General features: G+C 42.2%; 1 protein-coding gene and 1 non-coding gene across 5 annotated transcripts; both read left to right on the top strand.

Annotated features, from left to right (window-relative positions):
* Window positions 1-463: 463 nt before the first annotated feature.
* kif23 (kinesin family member 23) lies at window positions 464-14,844 on the top strand. 4 transcript variants are annotated; one of them, XM_034878969.1, is made up of 24 exons: window positions 464-722; window positions 986-1,049; window positions 1,275-1,403; window positions 1,763-1,868; window positions 1,986-2,122; window positions 2,253-2,374; window positions 2,447-2,617; window positions 2,802-2,846; window positions 3,874-3,986; window positions 4,272-4,393; window positions 5,199-5,301; window positions 5,383-5,462; window positions 5,537-5,656; window positions 5,761-5,920; window positions 6,170-6,331; window positions 6,463-6,629; window positions 6,718-6,891; window positions 7,055-7,318; window positions 8,109-8,432; window positions 8,659-8,892; window positions 9,920-10,008; window positions 10,102-10,180; window positions 14,195-14,265; window positions 14,349-14,844. In XM_034878969.1, exons 1-24 carry the CDS (start codon window positions 709-711, stop codon window positions 14,362-14,364), a joined length of 3,066 nt encoding a protein of 1,021 aa, XP_034734860.1. In that variant the 5' UTR covers window positions 464-708; the 3' UTR covers window positions 14,365-14,844. The 4 variants fall into 4 exon arrangements, with proteins under 4 accessions (XP_034734860.1, XP_034734861.1, XP_034734862.1 ...); XM_034878970.1 differs by lacking the exon at window positions 2,802-2,846; XM_034878971.1 differs by lacking the exon at window positions 8,109-8,432.
* Window positions 4,070-4,160, top strand: LOC117949819. Its single transcript, XR_004657750.1, has one exon. It is a non-coding gene; the product is annotated as a Z30 small nucleolar RNA (small nucleolar RNA).
* Window positions 14,845-20,773: the final 5,929 nt, after the last annotated feature.

The following is a 20,773-nucleotide window of genomic DNA, read 5'->3' as shown; positions in this document are numbered from 1 at the left end:
ACACACACAAAAAAACATTATTTTGGAGTTCAGAGTGACACATACAACTGATTACATGAATTAATAATAAAAGACAGTTACATAATTAAAATGAAATGTTAAAACAAATAAAAAGCTTAACCTTTGTAAATACCATGTTCGGTTTAAACCTTAATGATATCAAGTTTTTATTATTAATAATTAAACCATTACAAAAGCAATGCATTGAAGTAAATAAAAACTTGGGTCTCAATGAAAAGTAAATAAAAATGAAAAGTAAATAAGAATCTAAGACAGAATAGTGCAAGTTAAAATAAATAACAAATGAAATACAACATAAAAGTAAAACAGGCTGCATTTGAATGTATATAGCCTACAATGTGAATTGCTTAGATTAGTTACAACAATTTGAAATTCATTATTTAAACCAAAAAGAATACTGTTGTGAAAATTCCAGTTCTCCTTGTTGCTGTTTATTTTTGTTTGCATATGGTTTCTTAGGATTTTTGCCTGTCACGCCTTCTTTCTAGTGTCTGAAGACTTTACACATTTCACATTTCTGATGTTTCCTAAAGGGGTCGGAAGTAAAGGCGGAAATACGTATTTTTGTTGTGAAATGTTATTGGCTGCTGCCGGCTCGTTTTGAAAAAGTCCTCTGATTAGAGGCGGAGGGAAAGTTCAAAATTGTAGGAACAGGGACGGTAAAATACCCCCCACCAGCGAGTTACAATGAACAGACAAGCGTAAGTAGAATTACAACTTTTCATAAAATAATTGCGTACATTAACTACTATGGTCATGCGTAATATCGTGTTATAGTTTACGGGCTTGTCGACGAAATCCAACGCAAACAATGTAAGACTAGTTAGCTTATTGTTGAATGTTAGCCGGGGGCTAAGCCGTTTAGCCAGCTGCTTTTTCAACTTATCACAACGCTATTACTGTAATGAAAAGCTAACGCTAACTATGTAAGTTACAGTGCTAATTAAATGTAATTATTTTTCAGGAAGGGTAAAACCCCCCGCAGGCCTCCTAAAAAGCCTTCCAGCAACCAAAAAGACCCGGTTGGGGTGAGTGTCGCTTAAGTTTGTTCAAGAACACAAACTGTACGTTAATGTTAGTTAACAATCATTAACGTACTTTTGGGATGTGTTGTGTGGATGTTTGGCAAGCTGTAACATCATCGCGTCAGTTATAAAGTCCAACTTGTTACTAGTTAACAAGTTTGGCTAAAGACACCGTACACTTGGTGTAAAAACTGATGAACACATCCTCTTCCTGTAACGTTTGCTCAGGTGTACTGCCGTGTACGACCTCTGGGTGTGGAGGACGAGGAGTGCTGCATTGAGGTTATCAGCAGCACCACCATCCAGCTGCACGCCCCTGAAGGTTTCAAAACAAACCGCAATGGAGAGTATAAAGAGGTAACGGATGTTGTACCCTTTCTAGCAGAGGTGTTTGTCATCCTTTACTCAATGTTAATGTTAAGGATACAGCTGCTTACAGTCAATGTTTTTCTTCCTAGAAGCAAATTCCATGAAAAAAACCAAAGCCAACAATATATTGTTCCTATTAACAAGTACTGTCTTAGCCACAACAATATTACATTGATAACATATGTGAACTGTTTTAATTATCATAAACACGCAAACTGTTGTTTAGTTGGTCTAAAGTATGGCGATAAAATAGCACATTGGTGGGTTTTAGTGGGATTTAAGACAGCTTTTGCTGTAATATTTTTTTTTTTTTTAACTAAATTATTAATTTCTCTTTTGCTTCTCAGACACAATATTCCTTCAAAAAAGTATTTGGAGTGTCAATATCTCAGATGGAGCTGTTTGAGCATGTGGCCAAACCTCTTGTCGATGACCTCATTCATGGAAAAAATGGTAGGACTCCTGGCCATCTAAAAAAGAAGCCCCCCCCCCAAAAAAAAAAAAAAACCAACAGTAGCCAGTTGCCTAATTTGCATACTAAACATCAGTAATTTTGCGGTATTGTTGCAGGTCTGCTCTTCACGTACGGGGTGACAGGAAGTGGAAAGACATTCACTATGACTGGCTCTCCCGGCCAGGGTGGACTTCTACCTCGCTCTCTTGACATGATCTTCAACAGTATAGGACCCTACCAGGCCAAAAGATATGTAAGAGAGTAAACATTCAAAAAATGTCGATCATCTATTGTACCGCCACACTTTAATAATACTTTGTAAAGTATATACATGTATTAATCTAATTTTAATTCCTCCTGTTTTTCTGTTTGTCTTCTTTCAGGTTTTCAAGGTTGATGACAAAAACGGAATGGAAGTCCAGAATGAAGTTGATGCTTTGTTGGAGCGCCAAAGACGAGAAAACAACTCGTCTGTTTCTAAACCATCATCAGCATCCTCCTCCAAGTAAGTCTTGCGTCCTGTTAAACCCCAGTCCTCTGCTACACTGTAACTGATATTTAACTACTTTGATTTCAGACAAAAGCTTGATCCTGAAATTGCTGACATGATTAAGTCGGAGGAGGCGTATAAAACCGAAGGTGTGGATGAGGACAGCAGCTACAGTGTCTTCGTTTCCTACATAGAAATCTACAACAACTACATCTATGACCTTCTGGAGGAAAATCAGGAGGATGCAATCAAACCAAAGTGAGTCTGGAAAATTTAAAGTGAAAGGAGTAATTAAGAAATATACACAAGCCTTTTAAAGAATGAAGAATAGTAAATCAGCGTTCTGTTATAACGGTTCAGAGACATCAAAATGTTATATCTAAATCGAGTGGTTTGCAGAGGTTCTTTATTTTGGAAGACAATTATCTTTTCTTTTTACTAGGTGGAATGGTGGAGGCACACCTGTGCGCCAGAACACTGAGTTCATGTATGTGACCGGTGAATACTCGTAGAATCACCAGACTAGTAGCCTTTAAGATGAACTCTCTATGTTACACAAAAATATGCACTCAAGATTATAAAATCGAGCCTTGTCAACACTGGAGTTTTTAAATTTTTTGATTTAGTGACTTGTTATGGAAACTTCTTTTACTTAAAAGAACAGAAGTAGGGTTGCATTTCAGGAACAATGCATACACTATTTTTTTTTTTCATCTATTTTAGTAACAAAATACACAATTAAAGAAAAGACATGTTAAAATAAGGACTTATTTATATAATGGCCCCAGTTGATAGCTTACTTTTAGAAATAAACCTTTTATGACAAAACACCAAATACAGCTGGAATGATTAAACATTTGATTACCAGACTAACTATTCTCCTCTTGTGAACATTTGCTGTTTTCTTCCTAGTCTTGTGTGCTAGTAAACTGAACATAATAAGGGTTTGGACTGCTGGTCAGGGAAAACAAGCAAAAAAATCACTTTGGTATATTTCTTTGTGTGATTTTTCTGACATTTTATAGATCAAATGTTAAACACAAGCAATGGTACAAGAACTTTACAAAATCAAATTGGAAAAATTACAATTTAAATCAAATAGTTTGACTGATTTTAAAGAATCTAAGCGAGCATTCACTGCCAAATTTTGGCACTGTGCGCTTTAGCCGCATTCGGTCAGTGCCAATAACATATAGAGGTCCGTTACCACCAACCCGAAACTTGACTGACAGCGCTGCAGGCTACACCACCTCATGTCTCCAGTGTTGATGAGTGTTCATTTAGTCCTAAAATCATTACGTCACCTCCTGCTAATGCTTGTAGTCTTTGTAATGGCAAAGCTCCTGAATGGCCCCAAACCTGCTCTCTGTTGCTTTGTGATTGCCACTGATTTTATTTTTTTGGCTGGAAGCATCATTAATATTCCCCTCCATATGTTTGATACTGCATACCTGTTGCATGAAAAATGAAATTCCACGTTGTCAGTTACTAACACTTTTACGCTCTCAATTTAGACCGCCTCAATCTAAAATCCTCAGAGAGGATCAGAACCACAACATGTATGTTGCTGGTTGTATGGAGGTCGAAGTCAAGTCTGCTGAGGAGGCATTTCAAGTATTCTGGAGAGGTAAGTTGTTGTAGGATCTGCTTTTGGAAATTAATTTTTTTTTAAGGGATTAAAGGGGGGGAAATGTGGAGTAAGGAAGAACATTGCAATGATGTAGATGTGACTGAACTGACACTGCTGACCTCTGGGTCATCTCTGGCCAGGAAATTACCTGTTAATCTTCTCTCTGAGCAGGTCATGTAAACGTTTTGTGCCTATAACAGTTTAGAGCAGTTGAAATTGCATGCAAAGATGCTATCTGTGTGTAAACAAGTTTGCAAAGTTGTCTATTCTATGTTGTTCCAGGTCAGAAAAAGAGGAAAGTTGCAAACACCCGCCTGAACAGAGAGTCCAGTCGCTCCCACAGTGTGCTCATTGTTAAACTGGCTCAGGCTCCTTTGGATGCAGACGGCGACAACATTCTTCAGGTCAGTTGAAACTTAGTCCACATCCACAACTGGGTTTGTTCCAGGGCTGCCGGAAATTACGCTGGATGCATTTTCCGCAGATGACTGTTTCCTCCCTCTTCATTTGTGTTGGAATTTGAATTGGCGGTCAATTTTATGAGGACTTTGGTTAACTGCTCCTCAGATCTCTGCAGGCTGAATCCAGTCAGCTAGCTGGACTCACTGTAGTGGTTGTTGTTGTTTACACTATCTGCCATCTTGTCAGTCAAAAAGTGTCAAATGAACGGACTCCGTATGGCAAAATGTCACTTATATGAGGCTCCTTTTTCAACTTCAAGGTCAATATTGTTATCAACAAATTATCCTTGAATTTATATGGAACTAAGCTTTAGGAGCTTTCCATCTTTATTGTCCTCCCTGTTGCGGTGCATTCGGAGATCGACTATTTTTGACTTGCTAGATGGCGGCGACCGGCAAAACCAACTGCTACAGTGAGTTGATATAAACACAAATAATGTTGTCAATGCTTGCTTTCAAGTGTAGAGCCCCTGGTGATACTTTAAGCAATGTTTCATGTTGTGTCGAGCCTTCTTAGTGTTTTAAAAATAGTGGTTTTGATGCTATCGTTAAAGTGCCCCTAGCACTCCCATTTAAAAAACCATTAGACCCATAACGAGAATATGGTCAGTCTTAAAAGTGGCGTTTCCATCCTAATTATGCTTTTAAACTAAAGTTTGACTCAGGTACGTTCACAAAAAGACCATAGGTTGTATTTTGGCGAGAGTTGGGCTTTATTACTGAAGTATTTTCTAATTGTGTTTGTCAGGATAAAAACCAGGTGTCTGTTAGTCAGCTGTGCCTGGTGGACTTGGCAGGAAGTGAGCGCACCGGTAGGACAGGGGCAGAAGGCACCCGTATACGGGAAGCAGGTTTGTTACCCATCAACATCAAAATTTAGCTTATTTGTAGCTGAAGTTCATGTGAGATTAAACGACATTCTAACCTCACAGGTAACATCAATCAGTCTCTGCTGAATCTGCGGACGTGCATCGAGATACTTCGAGAGAACCAGATCTGTGGCACAAACAGGGTAGGAATCACCATGCTGAAGACTGTCAATTGTACCGATGAACCATGTAGGTAAATGTAAGTTTTCTCTTACAGATGGTCCCCTACAGAGACTCTAAAGTAACCCATTTGTTCAAGAACTACTTTGACGGAGAGGGAAAAGTGAGAATGGTTGTCTGCGTCAATCCCAAGGCTGATGACTATGAGGAAACATTGGTAAGTTCATCCTGCACCTTTACTGTGTCCCTTACGTTATTTTTATGAACATTTACGTTGTTTTTCCGTCTGACACACAAACGACACACTGTTTGTTTGTCCAGCTGGTGATGCGTTTTGCGGAGATGACCCAGGAGGTGGAAGTAGCTCGGCCAGTAGACAGGCCCATATGTGGCTTCACCCCGGGCCGTCGCCATAGAAACCAGGCATTTAAAGAAGAACTGTCTCGCAAGCTGGACGAGCGTGGTGGTCCGATAGATGGAGGTAAGTTATTCACTGTACAAGTAAACTAATTTTAATCTTAGAATGAGCACGCAACAGTGAACTCAAGTTAGGGCTGCACAATTAATCAAATTTTAATCACGATTTTAGCTTCCCACAATCAAATTTGCGTAATCAAGCAATATTTTAAAGGTGTAATTCCGTTCATGGAAGGCTCCGTTTTTAAATAGCTTTTTTATATTTGTACACTTAAACACAAATGAGCAGTTGTTAATGCTGTTTCCTTTTTAGATGGGCACTCTGTTATAAACTCAATGGCGCACTGCCTCCCGCCTCTACCCTCCTCCGAGCTGACCGACCCCAACGATGACATCACCCTGCCCAGGCTGATCGAAGCTCTGCGCAACAGACACAGGATCAGGCAGATGATGGTTGATGACTACAACAATGCAGGTACCTGCTCACATCCTAGCGCAACCCTCGCCTCACAACTTTGACAGCACAGATTACCTGAGTAGGATTCTTTATTTTGGCAATCCTTTTTTTTTTGTTCATGTTTTTTTTCTTTTTTTTTTTTTTTAAAGCCAACAGAATGAAGTCCATGCTTCAGGAACTGGACAACAACCTAATTTCTAAAGAAAATGTCATTCATGAACAAAATAGCAAACTGGTTGAGAAGGACAAAATCATCCAGAATAACAAAGCAGAGATCGAGCGTTTGGAAAAGAGAACCAAGACGCAAGAACACAAGGTGAGAGACAAAAATATTCAAACTGCCTGTAGATTGGTTTGGTAAATATGTTTTGTTTCTTAAATGTCCCAACATGGTTCTGTTCCAGATTGACATCCTGCAGAAAACTACTAAAATCTATGAGGACGACCAGCGTACACTGAAGTACGAACTGGAAACCAGAGAGCAGAGGCTGCATAGGGAGCAGTCTGACAAGAGGCGCTTGGAACAGCGCATGCAGGGCATGGTCACAGACACCCAGTACAAGTGGGAGAAAGAATGTGTGAGTTACTCCTCTGTGAACACAGGCTGATATATTAGGTAGCCTTCTGCGTACTATAGCCTGCTAATGTAGCCCAGTTTCGTTAAACCACCATGGAGTATTTGGTTTGTCATGCCTCAAGGATCGTTAGTGGTGTTGAACTTTAACATTGCTTGCTGTGCAGGACCGACGCGTGAATGCAATGCAGCTGGAAATGCAAAACAAGCTCTGGGTGAAAGACGAGAAGCTGAAGCAGCTTAAGGCCATTGTGACGGAGAGCAAGACTCCTGGTCGCCCTGATCCTCCACCACGTCAGACGCAGCGTCAACCTCGGAGTCAGACACCGCGTCTACCTCAGCCTCAGACGCAGCCTCAGACGCAGCCTCAGTGGCCTTCCAGAGAGGAACGCCTCCCTGCAAAGAGATCGGCCTCGCCCTCACCTATCCCTGTACGTTGTCTTGATGATGCACATCTAGATCACCTGCCCGGCTCCTGATTTAATGTATCTGTTATTTATTATTGTTAGATGACTCAACTTAATCAGGGACTGAATTCGGTTTAACTGCCACCGTTAAGTTACTGTGCTCTTCTCCCTTAAACTAATACTTTGTTACTAACATTAGTAATCTCACTGTGATCTAGATTCAAAAACAATCACCTGTACATTATAATGTAGTACAGTGCATTAATCCTGCAGCAGTTGACTACTCTGTTAAAACTTTCTGATAACTTTTAAAGTTGTCTGTGTATATTGGCTGCAACTGACTTATTTTCAGTATTTATTTAAATCTATGAATATTTTTTTTTCTCCATTACTCAAATGTTTAGTCTCAGAAAATGCTGAAGAATGTCATATGCAACTTCAAAATATACTTAGTTTGCAAAATAAATATAGAAAAGCATATATGTATTCTTTGTCAAAATCAAAGAAGCTGAAACCAGCGAATGATTGGAATTAAATGGCAACAACTGATTATTTATCAGGCAAAATGTTAATCAACTGATGGTTTCAGCTCTACATTGGAATATATATATAAAAAGGTGTTTACATTTACGTACAGCAGGAATGCAACTAGTGAGTATTGTCATTGTTGATTAATCTGCAGTTATTTCTCAATCATTTGGTCTACACATCAAACGTTTAAAAAATCACATTTCCTTTGTCTTTCTCATGTGATTTTGTACTAACTGCGCATGTACTGTATGTAATTGTGTAGTCGTTCCACTTTGCTCCCCAGTGGCCTGTTGATTCTCCCCATGTCAGGCCAGGGCCAGTCAGTGCCACTAGAGTTGAGGAGGTTGAGATGAACCCAAGGCCATCCTGCCCCGTCCCCAGCACCAGTAACTCTTTGTCTGTGGCTAACTGCGTCTCACCTTGGGAGCATCAGGTGGCCCAGGACAGCAGGCAGGGTTACCATTCCCCTAGTACGCCCACAGGAACCCAGTCCCCGGCAAGCTCCTCGGCCAGCCGGGCCAGGAGGAGAGCTGTGTGTTGGGCTGGAGGGGAAGAAGAGGACAACTCTCCTACAGTTGATCTAGACATAATTGAGAGAAGCTACAGGGTCAGTGAGTTAGCTACATGAAGCCGTTTGAGGTGTCTTTGATCAGGATTTTGTTATCCTCCATAAATTAGGAAGAATATTTTAGCTTTTCCCAAAATTGGGTTTCTACAACTGAAGATGTCCCAGCCATTGACCATGATGACTAGTTTTGTCAGGATTTGATTCTATCCTTTGCCCTAGTTGTATGTATGTTTTATATCTTTTTCTGTTGCATCTCCACTCGTAGACCATGACGCCAGTGCGACCGCTGCACCGTCGCTCCCGCTCTGCTGGCGGGGAGAAGTGGGTGGACCACAAGCCCTCCTCCAGCTTGGACTTGGGTACAGTTTTGCAGCCTGTCATTCCCAACTCCATCCAGGTGTCTACACCGAGTGAGAAGACCCTGTCAAAGTGTGATAGATACGTGTTAACACACCAGGAGGTTGCCTCTGATGGCGAGATCCAGACCCAACTTATTAAGGTAAGTAGGCAGCAACAGGATATATGACACATTTTGAAAAGTCTGCATCTGATGCCAAATGCTTTGCCTGAGTAATGAAGTGAAACCAAATAGCAGTTCATTCGGGTTATTGGTCTGCTAGCATGTTCATTTTTGCTGTTTTTTCTTCTGTTTTTCTAAGGTGATTTTTTTATTTTTATTTTATTTAATATATATATAAATATATCTATATCTATATCACACACCAACTAATAGTAAGTGAGGTATCCACCTCCACATTTTTAGTCACAGTGGAAGCTGGTGCTATGTTTTTAACTACTATCACATTTTATTCATTTTAAGACTTAATTTCTCTAACTTCTCTTACAACAATAACAATAAAGAAACCTCTGGTTTTACTCTGTATCATCTCAAGAGAAGGTATTTTTTTCCAGTGGATACTATTCATTGTAGGGATGTTTAGCTTTTGTTTCAAGCAGCTTTTTTTCCTGCTGGACAGCGATCACAGCGAGTGATATGTGACACTTGTTGCTATATCGATGAAGACTGGCAGATTAAAATGGCTGTCCTACACACAAAGCATGCCAGAAACTGCTTTAGAATGTCATTCTAACGAATGACACGGGCACATTTCAGGCCGGTTATTAACTCTTAGAGAACTGATCCTTTGGTTAATGGATTGAAGTAGAACAGGTCAATTTTTTAATTGGTGGCTTTAGGAAAGTAATATATTTTAAAATAGCACAATTGGTCTGGTCTGTAAATGTCTAAAGAAATGGACCTTTGGCAGGTTAAACCTCAGACAGTTGATCAAATAAGGCAAAGCAATCATCAATGAACAGTTTTTGAAGCATGTTATGTCTTTTCTGTGCAAGTCCTGGTTTGTTGCATCTAGCGCGGAGAGGATAAATGCAATAGTGTGACCTACAATGTAACTTCTGTTTTAGACAATCCTAACGTGCTACACTGGCTAACTTACTATGTTTTATTTGTAAATTAACTTGGATCAAGTTAGCTTTTACATTATGCCTTTTCTTCATCTTTTCAGGGTGAGGTGATGAAAACCAGAGGAGGAGGACAGGCTGTCCAGTTCACTGACATTGAAACATTGAAACAGGAGCTCACCACAGTCCCAAGGTAGCAACAGACAGACTGTTATTAGCTGCAGATTAGCTGGGTGTTATGAGGATTCAACATTTTGTTTTTGTTATTTTACATTTATGTCTGAAGGCGCAAAAGAAAATCTTCGGAAGGCACACCTGCCAATGGAGACAACACAGATGGAGCTTGGACGGATGTGGAGACAAGGGTAGGATTTATTAATCTCCAATAAACTACCACTGCTTGTGTCTTGGTTTAAAAAGCAGACTGTTAATTTAATTAAGTTCTATTTCGTATAGGCTTCGCCCTCTAAGGGCTACGCTATTGGGTTTATCCCTTTGCGCATGCGCAGTCATGAAGATTTTCTTTCCCGCCCTAGCGTCCAGCTCGGGCCTCAACTACGTCCGCATTTACTGCATATATACAGAGCGGACCCGTTGTTCGACTCCCACTTTTTCTTCAACTTCGCAGTATGAAGACAACCTCAAGACTTTCCACCGGTGCCCGCGTCTGCCCCTCCTGCCGGACCGGCTACATCCTTTCGCCGGACCTCCACCCCCGTTGCGAGGCCTGCCTGTGTGGCGTTCACGTCGGCCAGGCCCTCACCCGCTACGCCTCCTGCCAGTTTGGCGCCCGCCCGTCATCTAAAGAGCTAAATCGACGGGCGGTAGCTTTTCGGTGTAGCTAGGCTAGCGGTGGCGGAGATGGCACCTGGGCAGACAGACAGGAATCCGGGGGCACCTTGGAACCGTTGGTGAACGGCGTTTTCGACGAGCACGAGTCCGCTGGCTCAGTTCTCTCGGACAGCGCCTCCATCATCGGTTTCCCCTCCTCCCCTCTGGGAGGATCCCCCCCCCCCCTTGGGGGGATTGGGCCTTGAGACGGCGATCAACGCTTTCCCAGTGGAGCTCTCTCCGTCTCCTGAACGGCCTGGGGCCCCGCCCGAGCGGCCTTCCCCTTTGCCCCAGTCGGCTCCGGCTTCCACCGCTAAGGCTCCCTTCGCCGGCCTGCCGGAGATCATCAAAAAGGCGGCGGAGCTGAGAGGCTGAAGGCTCCCGTCTCTCGCTATGCCCCGTTTACTCGGGTTCAAGGCGACTCGGACGCAGGTTTTTCCTTCGGTCCCTCCCTTGGAGTGGAGCCTGCTCCCGAAAGCTACTTTCTTCGGCCACGGAGATTGGTAAGGCTATGACCGCCATCCTTACCCTGACCACGGCGTCCATGGTGGCGCTGTCCTGGGTGTTGGCTTGGCAGACTGTGGCCCAGCGAAACATCTGGCTCCACATGTCTCAGTAGCCAGCGGACATTAGACGCGAGCTTCTGTACGGCCCCATAGCCCCAAATTGACTATTTGGTCCGCGCCTACAGACTGCCACGTCTCATCTCCACCAAGCGGCGGATTATGCTGAGCGGCTTCAGAGGCCCGGCTCGTGGAAGGCGGCGCTTCCACAGCCCCGCCGTCGCCATGACAACCGCCACAAAGCTAAAGCGCTGATAACACGGGGTTACACACTCCAGTTCGCTCCCCCCCCCCCCCCCCCCCCCCCCCCCCCCCCCCCCCCCCCCCCGCCCTCTTTCGCGGGTGTGTTGGAGACGACGGTATCATCCCTGACAGAGTCAGACGCAATGACGTCAGAGCTAGAAGGGCTGCTAACCAGCGGAGCTATTTCCCGCGCCTCTCCAGGGGAGGAAAACGTGGGTTTTTACTCTCGCTATTTTCTCACCCCAAAGAAGTCAGGATGACTGCTTCCCATCCTTGACCTGTCAAAAATTTTAAAGTCAAAGCGCCCCTTTCTCATGCTCACCATCAGGCACGTGTTGGAATGTGTGCGCCACAACGACTGGTTTTCATCTATGGATCTGAAAGACGCTTACTTTCACATCCAAATCCCAGGCACAGGAAATTCCTGCGCTTCTCCTTCCAAGGGGCCCGTTTTCCAGTTCAACCTTGTCCAAATGCATGGAAACGGTGCTCCAGCCATTACGGGAGAGGGGTATCAGAGTCCTCTTTTATTTGGACCATCTGCTCATTCTAGCCCCCTCTCAGGAGCAGGAGGCACTGCAAACTATGGAGGTTCTGCAGCACCTACAGACGCTAGGGTTTTTGCCATAAATTGGCAAAAGAGCGCCCTTGTCCCAGCATAATCGATAGTTTATCTGGGCGTGGACATGAACTCGATCAGCACCGAGGTAGGAAGCCCTGACTTCTCTGTTGTCCCGCTTCAGGCCGCGCACGACCGTGTTAGCGCCGTCAGTTATGCGGCTCTTGGGCATGATGTCCGCGGCACACACGGTGGTCCCCCTGGGTCTCCTCCACATGAGGAAAGCCCAGAGGTGGTTTCAACGCCAGCGGCTCGATCCCATTCGCCACAAATGGCGAATGCGGTCCATCCCTCATTCCCTCCAATCAGACCTGACATACTGGGGAAACCACCACAGCCTGTCTTCCGGGGTTCCCCTGGGCAGAGTGACGTCATATCTGACGATGTACACAGACGCGTCCCTCACTGGCTGGGGGGTAATGTGCGAGTCACAGGTGGTGGGAGGGGCCTAGCCTCCTCCCCCTCTCCCTCACATAAACTGCCTGGAGCTGTCCACGGTGTTGAAGGTGTTGAAACACTTTACACCAGTGGTGATGGGGATGCATGTTGTAGTACGGACGGACAACATCACGGCGGCGGCATTCAAAAACTGGGGAAACCACCACAGCCTGTCAAAAGAGTGAGTGATTTATGTGCACTGTCAGTTTCTCCGTCCTGCCTCTCCATTAGAGTGGACGGGAGCGCAGCCACCTTACAGCCAAATCCCTCCTTCACGCCGAATACTTTAACTAGTCCTTTTCGGTCAAGGGTGTTTTCCCTCGCGGCTTTTTTCCCCCACCTCACGCTAACGGTGCGGAGGAGGCTTCCCACCGGTTGTGTCCGGTGCGTGCTCTGTCACAATAAATTTTATTTACGAAAATAGAACGTTAGTTACTGTGGTAACTCCAGATTCTATTAGTATAGGCGTAGCCCTCTAAGGGCTACGCTATTGGGTTTATCCCTTCGCGCATGTGCAGTCGTGAAGATTTTCTTTCCCGCCCTAGCGTTCAGCTTGGGCCTCAACTACGTCCGCATTTACTGCATATATACAGAGCGGACCCGTTGTTCGACTCCCAAAACATCAGCTTTTTCTTCAACTAATGTTCTAGGAGCAGGTGGACCGGACCTTAGAGGGCTACGCCTATACTAATAGAATCTGGAGTTACCACAGTAACTAACGTTCTATTTCGTATAGGCTTCGCCCTCTAAGGGCTACGCTATTGGGTTAGGGCGAAGCTGATGTAGTCCTAGAACATTAGTTGAAGAAAAAGCTGATGTTTTGGGAGTCGAACAACGGGTCCGCTCTGTAAATATGCAGTAAATGCGGACGTAGTTGAGGCCCGAGCTGAACGCTAGGGCGGGAAAGAAAATCTTCACGACTGCACATGCGCGAAGGGATAAACCCAATAAGGGCTACGCCTATACTAATAGAATCTGGAGTTACCACAGTAACTAACGTTAGCTTTGTATGTGTATAGAAGCTAGGTGGCCACATCTGAACATGTCTTGTGTTCTGTTAGTTAGATGTTATGATGTAATAAAAATGAAACTTAGATCCTTAGGCTACAAAAAACAATTATTTTCTCCATCAATCAGTGAAACATGTATGTATGTATGTAGCCTATGAATTGCTTGAGTTACAATACTAAGAAAATGCACATGGTTAGCAGTAAAATTACATTAAAGGTGCAATATGTAATACTGACAGCTAGTGTTTAAAATAGTTACTGCAGTAGAGTATGTACATGATTAACTAATAACTCACTTTGTGAATATACAGTGTGTTTATTGGTATATATACCATATAATATATATATATATATATACACACACAGACACACTAATAACTCTGTGTGTGTGTGTGTGTATATATATATATATATATATATATATATACACACACACACACACACTAATAACTCTGTGTGTGTGTGTGTGTGTGTGTACTCTATCTATCTATCTTAGCTTCTGTGCATGGTGTTAGTCATATTTTGTACATAATCCACCCCAGGTCCCTTCATGTAGCACTCTTAACATTACACAACCAAATAAAGAAGCAACACAGTGTTTATTTTCCAGATGAAACAACACTTCAGAGTAGATGTGTGTCCTAATCTGTTATGTTTGCTGTGTTATGTTTGCAGTGTTCTGCGGCGGTGGAGATGAGGGCTGGCTCAAACCTGGGTCCTGGCTATGAGCATCACGCGATCACCAAGTAAGCAGTCTATAGATCACATCTGTGAATAGCGTTACCTTCCAATCCACAGTACAGTATTTGATTAACCTTCTCTTTTACAGGCGCAGAAAACCCTAAAGGCAGCTGACAGCTGCTCCAGTGATCACTCCCCTCACCTGGCTGTTGTGCAATAGTCTGAACCTTTTTTTATATTTAGCTCTAGTGACGATATTTAAACATTTTCCAAGCTTTTATATATGCAGTGTATATACTTGTCACCAAAGCTGTTTTGTAAAAATATTTTATGTTGTATTTGAACCAATAGAAAGCGAGCGTTATGTGATTCAGTAAAGGATGGTGGCACATATTACTGTGGCGCTGCTGCTGAAAAGAGTGTGTTCGCACATTTGTGTGTAACCTAGTCACATCTGTTACTTGGCACAAGAGAAGTCATTATGAAGCTTCCACAATGTTGATTTGTCTGCTACATACTGTTCCTGTCTCTCGATTGGCGAATTATAGAGTTTGAATTTTTGAATTTCTGTTTTTATAAAATTCTGCCACTGATGGAACTAAATGCTTCTGCCTTCACTGTACACTAAGGATTAAAATTCCTTTTCATGGACCAGTTTGGGGTGTGTATGTGTGTGTGTGGGGGTGTACACAATAAGTGGACTACTATGCAAATGTTACAGCACTATTAATAATGTGCCAGGATCATTTCTGAACACTAGATGGCAGCACAAGACAGTAGTACTGTACATGTTAAACACAGGTTTGAGTGGTATGATAATATAAAAATACTATTTTATGAATGGCGCTAACGGGAAGCACAGTCTATGATAAAATACTAGCAGATTGGTAGTCAGTGGATGGGCTAACAGAAGATACCATCTGTTTATTTCAAACGAGATTTTAAAGTCCTGTTAGGGCTCTGGGCGATCAGAGGTGTCAAAAGTATTCACATACAGTAGTTGTATCAACTCAACATTTTTACACAAGTAAATGTAGGCTACTGGTTTCAAAACTACGTAGAGTATAAAAGCAATGTAAGGGTGCTGGTAATTGTTTTGAAAAAAATGTATTACATTTTTTTTACTCCTCTCCTTACAAGCCAGCAGACAAAGACAGTCCTTAGAAATGCGTCCTTTCAGGAAACCTGTCCCAGAATACAGGCGCGATGTGGAAGAGTCTTGGAGTTCAGTAAGAGGTCAGATCAATATGCTACAAGCTCTTTTTCTTTCTTAGTGTTAGACTTTTGTCTGCAAACACATGGAAATGGGCCAATGTTGGTATTTATGGAAAAGTAATAAGATCATTTATACCACCATAAAATACTATTTTAGATTTTTAGCACCTTTTATTTGTTTTAAGGATAATTTTAATCTACATCAATGCATCATATTGTATACGCAGATCATATGTTTTGTATGTACTTTAGAGATCTTTAACTAGTTATTAAGTCTGTCAAATACATAGTAGTGGAGTAAAACACAATATTTCCCTCTGAGAGGAAGTAGAGTAGAAATATAAAGTAGCCTAGAATGAAACTACTCAAGTGAAGGATAAGTACTTCAAGTTGTTCTTAGTTATAGTACTGGAGTAAATGTACTTTCCACCACTGTATTTGTATGTTTGTTGCTTTTGGTTATGATTAAAAAGAAAACAAAACTAAATTATTGATTGATTTACAATCTATGATGCATTTAACCCACTATAAGAAGACTGGAGTGCGAGAAAAACCTACACTTAAACAGCAGCAAAACTCGAACACACTAAAATGTCAGTGTCCAGTTTCATCTCTTATCAACTGAGCATCACCAGTGTAATGACCAGCTAAAGCTTGTGGTACAGTCATCCAGGCTTTGAGTAGACAGTTGAAATCTCATCTACTACCAGTCTGGCTCGGTTTCAATTGGAAAGCACTGGAGAGTGACTACCATGGAGCCTCTTGGAGAGGGTCAAGAGCCCAGAGCAACCAGGGGCCATTAAATTCACTCCTATGAGATATCGAGTGCTTTGCTTTTTGACCAGGCTCTGTTTGGTGTGCTGCACCACACTATTATCCCCAGCTCCTCACTGCAAGCCCTCCACAACCAAGTGGTGTGAGCATAATAAAGATGTTATTATGAAACTCCTGTTGAGCCCCTGATCAACATCACCGGTTTCAAAGAGACACTTGAGGAAATTAAATGAAAAACGAAGGCCTCCAATAAACATAAGTCCTAATGACAACACTGTTCATCTAACTGTATGGTAAGAATACATCATTCTGCATTTCAGAGCTTCGGTCTTATGATTACACATGATGCTTATCAGTGTTATTAAGCTTGCTGGAGGGAATACTGGTGTTCTACTTGAATACACAGTCAATTAGATCATCTCAGATTTTAAAAGAGCAAGTCTAATTGCAATTTTTTATTGACTCTTTGCTTAAATGACTCTGATAAAGAGGTCTTAAGCTGCCTTTTGGCACTACATGATTAAATAAGTTTCACACCAATCTATGATGCTGATGAGGGCCATTCATAATTTTGTGGTTCAAAATAACACTGTCCACTATTTAACCTTTCATTTAATTATTTCTTCAAACATCTGATTTAAACCATATTGGTTTTTACATTCATTACACTTTATTTTCACTCAGTGATAGCTCAAATACTAGCCTTTTGATACAATTCAAACATGCAATTTCTAGTAAGTATCATAGTGTCAAGTTTTAAGTTGATTTGGCGAACTTTTAGCAATTATTCTGCAAAAAAATTAGCATTCATTTGGAGTCATGTTTGTGTCCTTTAGTCCAATATTCCACACAGGAAATATCTAGCTTTTTAGCGGTTAAATGCTCTGCCCACTTTGTTTATCAGTTGTTTGCTAACTGTGTCTGTCTGCTGTTGGTTGTTGAACAGGTAGTGTACAGTGAGTTATTAAAGATTTTCACTGAATACAGCTGCCCTTTGCAGCTAAAATCATCGCTATTAGAGCGTTGAGAGTGAATCATAACGATAACAAAGTTGAGGGAACAAAATCTAAAACAATGAGAGAAAGATGTTTTGAAACTCCTTAGGGCTGTAGCTTCATACTACAAGTGTCATTTTCATCTATTATTAACATAAAATATTGATTATAGCAGCTTTAAAGCAACTATTTTATTTTGGTAAATTTGACTCGAGGAGCAGGTTTATGACCTCTCTGCTCACATGATTAACACGCTGCGCTGAATCTGGCTGTGAAAAGTGGGCATGAGTTTAAATAGGTGTGATGAAAGTGTAACCCTAGCCGGTAGCACTTTAAACATGGCTGCACGGAGCATCCGAGGTATGATGGCGGTTTCATTTGCTTCCAGCGCTGTATCATAACGTCGAAGCAAGTATTCTAGATCACAGCCGCAGCTCTCCTTTAAACCAGAACCCTTTACAAGGTTTTCTCCCTTCTTTTATTGGCTAGGATAACAGTTCTCCGACAATGAAAGCCAATTAGTGGTGAACAAGTAAATACTGCATGAGAGCAGGGCAAACCAAAGCTCTGAGTGTGGTCTGTACACTACGTCTTAATATGTCAAGGCCGTGGCTGCCTGCCAGCTAAATGTGTCGGGCCAGAAAGATGCAAATGCAGATGAGTGTTGACAGCCAGTCAATTGTCATTCAGCCCATCTCCCAGCCTCTTGGGACTCATCTGGCTTTTCTCTCTCTGCCGGGCTCCACTTCACTGCTTGTTCACCTCACGCTCCTCTGCCTTAATGCATACTAAAATGCATAGTGGAGGCATGAGGCATGAGGCAGCACGTTCAGTGTTAATAAGAGGTAAAGGCTCCCATGCACCCTTTTCTGCTGGTTACAAATTCAAACAGAGTCCCGGAGGTAAAGGTTTTTCAGCTGTTTAGGAGCATGAGAATCGCTCTGACCCTTGGTGGTTAGTGGTTCAGAACACCTCATCCCATCTGCTGCCTCCTCCTGCTCTGCTTTGTGAGACAGTCTTCATCTCGCTGTTGACGTTTTTTTTTCTCCCAAAGACGACTTAAACAGATGCCGAGACTGTCACTGTCCATTTGTTTCCTGACGTCATCATTTTGAGTTCAAGTTGTAATGAAGAATCCATTTGCCCTTGTGCTTGTTGTTGTGGTTACACATCAACACTGAGAAATGACCTATGGCAAACATAATTCAAGACATGACTGATTTCTTATTGAAAATATTGGAAGCCATTGTTGTGTAGGCTCATTATAGCCAAATTGGGCTGAATAGTGTTTTTTCCTCCCTGTCTTTGTACTTGGCAGCCAACTAAGTGCTTGCAGCTGTCAGTTGAGTGTATTATCTTTGCCAAGTATATGTGGCTTGGCTGCACTTTTAGCTGGCTGTGTCCTTACTGTGGTGACAGTATGCCATGACTGATTTCCGTGGACTCACTTTCATTCTAACCACATTGTGTCCCTCACAGAAAAATCGGACTGCTTTTTTACAAGTAGTTGATCTCATCTAGTTAATGCTGCTGCGTACCCGGGCTTTGCGTGCAGTTGGCTGATTATTTAAGCAGTGCTCCAAGCAGTTTGCTGATGAAATGAAAGAAGTGGAGATGCCAGAAATGATTGGACTGACAATGGCACAATGCAGGATGATGTATGATGACTAAATGGTATTTAGGCTGTGGTGGAGATTGACTCAACTTTACCACATAGGAATTTTCTAGCTTCAGTTCTGCAAGTGAAAAGAATAAATGTGCGTTAAAAATATCTCTTATTAACCCGCTAAACTGAAATCTGTGATTCCTTGCTTGATACAGTGAGAAGGAGAATGGTATTTCAAACCTTTGTCCTGCCAATGCTTTCATGCAAATTCCTCACACTGAAACCAGCTTATCTGTGAACAATCATAGGTGGCATTTCGAAAAGGGTGAAATAGCACCACATGATTTTTTATATGTACATAAAGCTCAGTCAGGTCCCTGCACACAAAATCCCACGCAGAAGCAAATACAAAGGCCTCTTTGAACGCACACATCAGCTGTTTATCTTAAAATAGTCTGCCACACTGCTGCTCTTACCCAGTACCTTGCATGTTGCACTTTGTAGATGGTAGGCAATTACTACACATGGCGATTTAAGGAGTTACTTAATTAATTAGATATTGATATTAGATATGGTTAAATCCAATCATTCTAATGAACTTATCACACAAGGCCAGGTATGAGTATAAAGGCTGAGATTACAGCATCCATGTGCACAAATGAGATTAGAGCACATTGCCGTGACTGCTGTAGACAAGATGAACAGGACAGGTGTTCCAAAAAGCAAAAACTCTGAATTACTGTGGGTTCATGTAGTAATTCACAGAGCATGCTATTTTCATGGTGTGTTTATCCGCATGATTAATGGCCCTTCAGATTTGCATTTGAGCATTACCTGAGGAACACATCTGCATGGGCCTTACTGGATACTAATGATCCAGCGCATGCCTAATAAACTGAAGTGAGAATTCAAATGAGGCTCAACCTGCCTGCGAGGCTAGCCTAAGCAAACACCAGGACAGCTGGCAGAGAAATCATCGTGACTAATGGTCTCAGTGTGAGACAGGAGCAGGGCTGTGGGTGGTTGTTTTGCCATGCTAAGAAGAACAGACTTTGTTTGTCTTTCTATAGCATACACCGTGACTGTGTGATTCTGGAAGTGTTTGCTTTGTTTATGTTTGTTTGTTTTGTCAACGTAGTGCAACACCAAGAACTATCAAAAAGTGTTTTGCCGTCATTTCCCGCCTGAGAATTAGGTGACCTTATAAACTAATGTTTTTTGGAATGTTTTTTGGAAGTGGGTGGACAAATCTCAGACTATTTATACTGTCAACAGGAGGTGTGTCTGTCATCTCAATGTTTTGACTTTATTTGTATTGTGCTCGGGCTCCTCTACTGTGGTAAACATAGTGTGTCAGTGCAACCTATCCTCAGGGCAAACGATCTGATTTGCTCTTCCCTTGTCTTTTACTCCTCATCTACCTCAGAGACAGAAAATGGTTATGCAGCTGTCATAACTAAAGCACAGCGCGCCGTGATGGGAGTTCATGTTTTTATTATCTATTCTATCCGAGCCAAAAACACAATATTAAACCTCCACTGCAACCCTCTTTCTCACAGACTGCTGCATGATCAATACCCACATCAAAGGCTCTGCGGAGATAGCAGGATTCTTTGAAGCATGTTTGTGGAGCTGGATTTGCTGAGCTAACACGGTCCACACAGAACCCCCTTGAATAAGCCTGTTTGGCTAGCATCCTCTCTGTTTGTAGAGGGGCTGAGTGGAATCTTATGTAGAACAGACAAGGCCTCTCCCTTGTCTTTCTCCTCCCTTTGAGCAGCTAAATGCATCTATAGTGCCAGTGCTTTTTGCTCAAATGACATACGCTTCATGGCATGCCAGCTCAAATATTTATCTGATATCAAATTGGCTGTAACACTTTGGAGGCAGATAAATGCCAGGAATTATTTCTCATTGAGGACAGAAAAATAACTTGCATCATGTTTTGCAGTGCCAAGAACAAATATGCCGGGTGATTACTGT

Source organism: Etheostoma cragini, chromosome 8 (genome assembly GCF_013103735.1).
Source record: "Etheostoma cragini isolate CJK2018 chromosome 8, CSU_Ecrag_1.0, whole genome shotgun sequence".
Lineage (NCBI taxonomy): Eukaryota > Metazoa > Chordata > Actinopteri > Perciformes > Percidae > Etheostoma > Etheostoma cragini.
This window is presented reverse-complemented; position numbering and strand designations above follow the sequence as displayed.

What these genes read in the sequence shown, in the direction of transcription:
- kif23 (XM_034878969.1), top strand. An exon ending in CCTACCAGGCCAAAAGATAT is followed by an intron (nt 2,123 to 2,252) that starts GTAAGAGAGTAA and finishes GTCTTCTTTCAG; the next exon opens with GTTTTCAAGGTTGATGACAA. An exon ending in ATTTCAAGTATTCTGGAGAG is followed by an intron (nt 3,987 to 4,271) that starts GTAAGTTGTTGT and finishes ATGTTGTTCCAG; the next exon opens with GTCAGAAAAAGAGGAAAGTT.